At 44.7% G+C, this 3,829-nt stretch overlaps 1 protein-coding gene across 1 annotated transcript; it reads left to right on the forward strand.

Moving 5' to 3' along the window:
* The first annotated feature begins 1,119 nt into the window (after positions 1-1,119).
* LOC136796538 (uncharacterized) lies at positions 1,120-2,310 on the forward strand. Its single transcript, XM_067050519.1, has one exon. It carries the CDS (start codon positions 1,120-1,122, stop codon positions 2,308-2,310), a length of 1,191 nt encoding a protein of 396 aa, XP_066906620.1.
* Positions 2,311-3,829: the final 1,519 nt, after the last annotated feature.

Consider the following 3,829-nt stretch of genomic DNA (forward strand, 5'->3'; position numbering starts at 1 on the left):
GCTCCTTTTCCACACATTTAATTTAATCATAAAATTACATTCGGGATACCTGCAGTATAGCACGGGCAGGTCCCGATGTAAACATTTTGGTGCCCCGGGTGAGGATCAAACTCACGACCTTAAGATTATGAGACTTATTAAACATTCTTTGTGTGAGACATTTCGCCCACTTTTAATTGTCTAAATAATTATTTATATTGATTACCAGGAATTAAATTGTTAATAAATCTTAAAAAAAAATTACGATCTTAATAGATTTAAAGAGACGCGGTTTGCCGGTCTGTTATCGAAACCTAATCCCATCTGCCTCTACCCTAGGCGCAAGTAGGCATTATAGGTTAATGCACCCAGTGTTTACAGTATATGTGTAGTGTAGAATAAAGCCAACTTTATTCATTTGAATTATCGATTTTAAAATTAATTTATTATTAGTGGTATTTGCATGTGTGTTTGATTGAGCGTGTATTTATAGTGTGAGTGTGGTTTGTTAATATATTGTCATTATTTCTATAAAAGAAAAAAAATTATAATAATTTATTGTTTGTTTTGCATATTATATTTTTGCGAGTTTAATTTATTGTGTACAAAATTTATTTATTGCATGCGTGTGAATGATTAAAAACTGTATTTATTGTGTGTTTGCCTGTGTGTTCGTCTATTTATTGATTATATATAATTTAATATAATTGCTTATATATTTTTTATTTTAGCATCGGTTCATTCTATATATCATTTCATTCATTTTAATTTGAAAAAAAAAAAAATGGGTTCGAATGACCAGTCAGATGCAGACGTCGAGCGAGTTCGGTCACTTGAGCGCAAGCTGCGGCGCGTCACGCGGGGTTTCCTAAAGTTACGCTCGCTTGCACTCGTCACCGCCGCGGACGATGACTCCTTTATCGATTTTGAAGTTGATTATGACGAGTGCAAGACACTTTGGGCGGAATATGAGACAATTTGGGATGAGTTGGACTCCGCCTACGCGTCCCAGGGAGCTTCTGCGATGCCGCCCGATTGGGAAGCGGATTATGACATTGTTCGAAACGACCTGCGACAGGCCGAGGTGCGGTACCGCAAAATCAAGGCTCAGCGCGATTCCATCTGTCTCACGAACTCGATATGCAGCCTCATTCCGACGCTCCACGTGCTAAACCCACCGGTAGAGGAAAGGGCGGAGTCTTCTTGCTCACTAGTAAAAGTGATCCGAGCGCCAGCGTTAGTCCGGGCCCATCCGGGTCGCCACCTAGGCGCACGTCTTCAGGGAATTCGGGCAGATCGGGGCGTCGCCAGTCACCCGGCACTTCTTCACGCGGGAAATCCGTCTCTCCCGGCAAAGCACCTTGTCCCCGTTGTAATGGGAGGCACCTCTTAGGTCGGTGCTATACGTTTTTGGCCTTGACCCCTCAGGAGCGTCACGACTTTGTCAAGTCTTCCGGTCTGTGCCGGAATTGCCTGAGGTCGGGTCGCCACGCTTCGAAATGCCCTTCGGAGTACACGTGTACGTTTTGCCGCTCCAAGCACCACAGCGTACTGAATGTAGAGAGCCGATCGGGTTCCCCCGCCGCCGTCACTTCGCCGAAGTCCGCGGATTTTGCGGGTCATACCCGTGCTACGTCCGGGCCTCATTATTGTTGTTCGGAGGCAGTTATGGGAACTGCTTGTGCCGAATTGCACGGGTCAAAGCATTCCGCGCCCGCACGGCTACTACTGGATTCCGGTAGCCAGTACACCTTTGTTACTGCCGAACTCGCAACGAAGATTGGCGGCCAGCTGCAACCTTTCGACGGAAGAATCGCCGGTTTAGGAGGTTCTCAGGTCGCCAACATCAAGGGTGCGATGACATTCCGGCTTCGGTCCCTTATCGATGACACCACGAATTTCAAGGTCCGTGCGCTCGTGGTTGATCGGATCACCTCTGACTTACCCAAGCGTCCGGTTCCTACGCGGGTAATCAGAGAATTATCGCATCACGTTCTGGCCGACCCTTCCTTTGGCGTTTCCGGCCCCATCGATTTGCTCATAGGCGTTGACCTATACCCCCGCCTAGTTACTGGTGTTCCCACCAAGGTCTTTGGGGATGGTCACCCATACCTACTGCCAACGGTTCTTGGCAAAGTCGTGATGGGGACTTATTCGAATAGCGTGTCCACCGGCATCTCGCTCCTTATACAGGATGATGCAACCGCTCCGAGTCGGACCAATCGAGAACCCGACAACCTCGGTACTATTATACGTAGGCGCTCACGCCGTCGCATCCGTTCGAAAACCAATCGTTCAAACGCATCCTCAAATCCCGCATTCGTTCGTTAATTTAACCTTTGTCGTTGAGCTTGGGTTTTTCAGGGTGGGCGGTAGGATTTGCTCTCCCTGATCAAAGCGTTTTGTTTGACATTCGAAGTTTGTTATTCGTCCCGCATCTCCAATCGTTGAACATTCGTCAATCGTTAATCGTCTCGCAACTCCAACTGTCTCACGTCACCGACCGTCGACCAGGAACCTTCATAATCCTTAATGTGTATTTCTGTATATATATTTTCTTTAATTTCGTAACTTTGCATGTTATCGTTTGTGTTGCCTACGGGCCCCCTTATCTGGAGCGGGGTTATTTACCTACTATTTATGGCAGACTGCGCCTTCCCCGTCTCTTCGCATTTTTGGTCATTTTTCATAATAAATTCGGCTGAGCCAAATTTAGGTGGGCGGTATGTCGGATTTAAGTCATCCGATTTTTCCGTTCTTTTTTTGGATTTATATAAAGTCGGGGTCGGGGGTCTCATTTTCCGATACCCCCCCTTTGCCGCGAACACCGGAAGACCCCGAAGACGCTGCGACTGCAATGCTGCCCTAGCCTAAGCATCATGCAAGCTAGGACCTGGCCTACCCCTACTATGGGTAGGCCATGGCCCAATGGGTAGGCCATGGCCCCCCTACCATCACGCCAGGCTCCAGGACACGCTGGCCAGCCCTTGAGGAACGAGGACGTCTTTTTCAGACACAGGCGAAAATACACGGTCTTCTCCGTTTCGCCCACCGCATGCCAGGACGAAGGAAGCGGCTATAGGATACGTCACCGCGGCGGCGAAGACATCAACAGATAAGCGCATGATTGTTATCTATACCATGAGACCACCCAAACTTGTTTGTCCTTTTCTTATATTTATTATTATAAATATAGTATTATATTTATTATTATTTATTCATAAATAATGAAATTAAATTAAAAACCTAACACACTAATATTATCTGCCCCTCCAGGGATTAGTACTTTATAAATATAAGGAAATATATGCATGGTTTTATGAGCAGAAAGTGTCTCACAATTTTTGGCTCCTTTTCCACACATTTAATTTAATCATAAAATTACATTCGGGACACCTGCAGTATAGCACGGGCAGGTCCCGATGTAAACAATATGTCTTCTTTTACAAACAAATGTAGCCATTTTACATTTAAAATATAAACATTTATGTGGCTTCTCACTAATCTCATGAGCCCTGATATGTATTTTTAAATTACAATCTTTAGCCATTGTATATTTACAACATGGACATTGACGAGGCTTCTCACCAGTATGATAGGCCATTATATGGTTATTTAAATCACCTAAGTCCTCCAAGGAAAATAATTTATTTAATAAAAATGAGAGCTTGAGATAAATAATTTCTAAAAATTAATTGTGAAAGGAATATGGTCCGGGTGCGGTCAAGAAAAACTCAAATAGTAGAAATATACTTTTTTAATGAGCCAACGTTTCGCCCCACGTTGCAGGGCTTCTTCAGGGCAATGTTTCGTGACATACTGGAAGATTATTGATTGACCGTGTGTTTAA

This window comes from Halyomorpha halys, unplaced genomic scaffold (genome assembly GCF_000696795.3).
Source record: "Halyomorpha halys isolate HHAL.00 unplaced genomic scaffold, Hhal_1.1 Scaffold1315.1, whole genome shotgun sequence".
Classification (NCBI taxonomy): domain Eukaryota; kingdom Metazoa; phylum Arthropoda; class Insecta; order Hemiptera; family Pentatomidae; genus Halyomorpha; species Halyomorpha halys.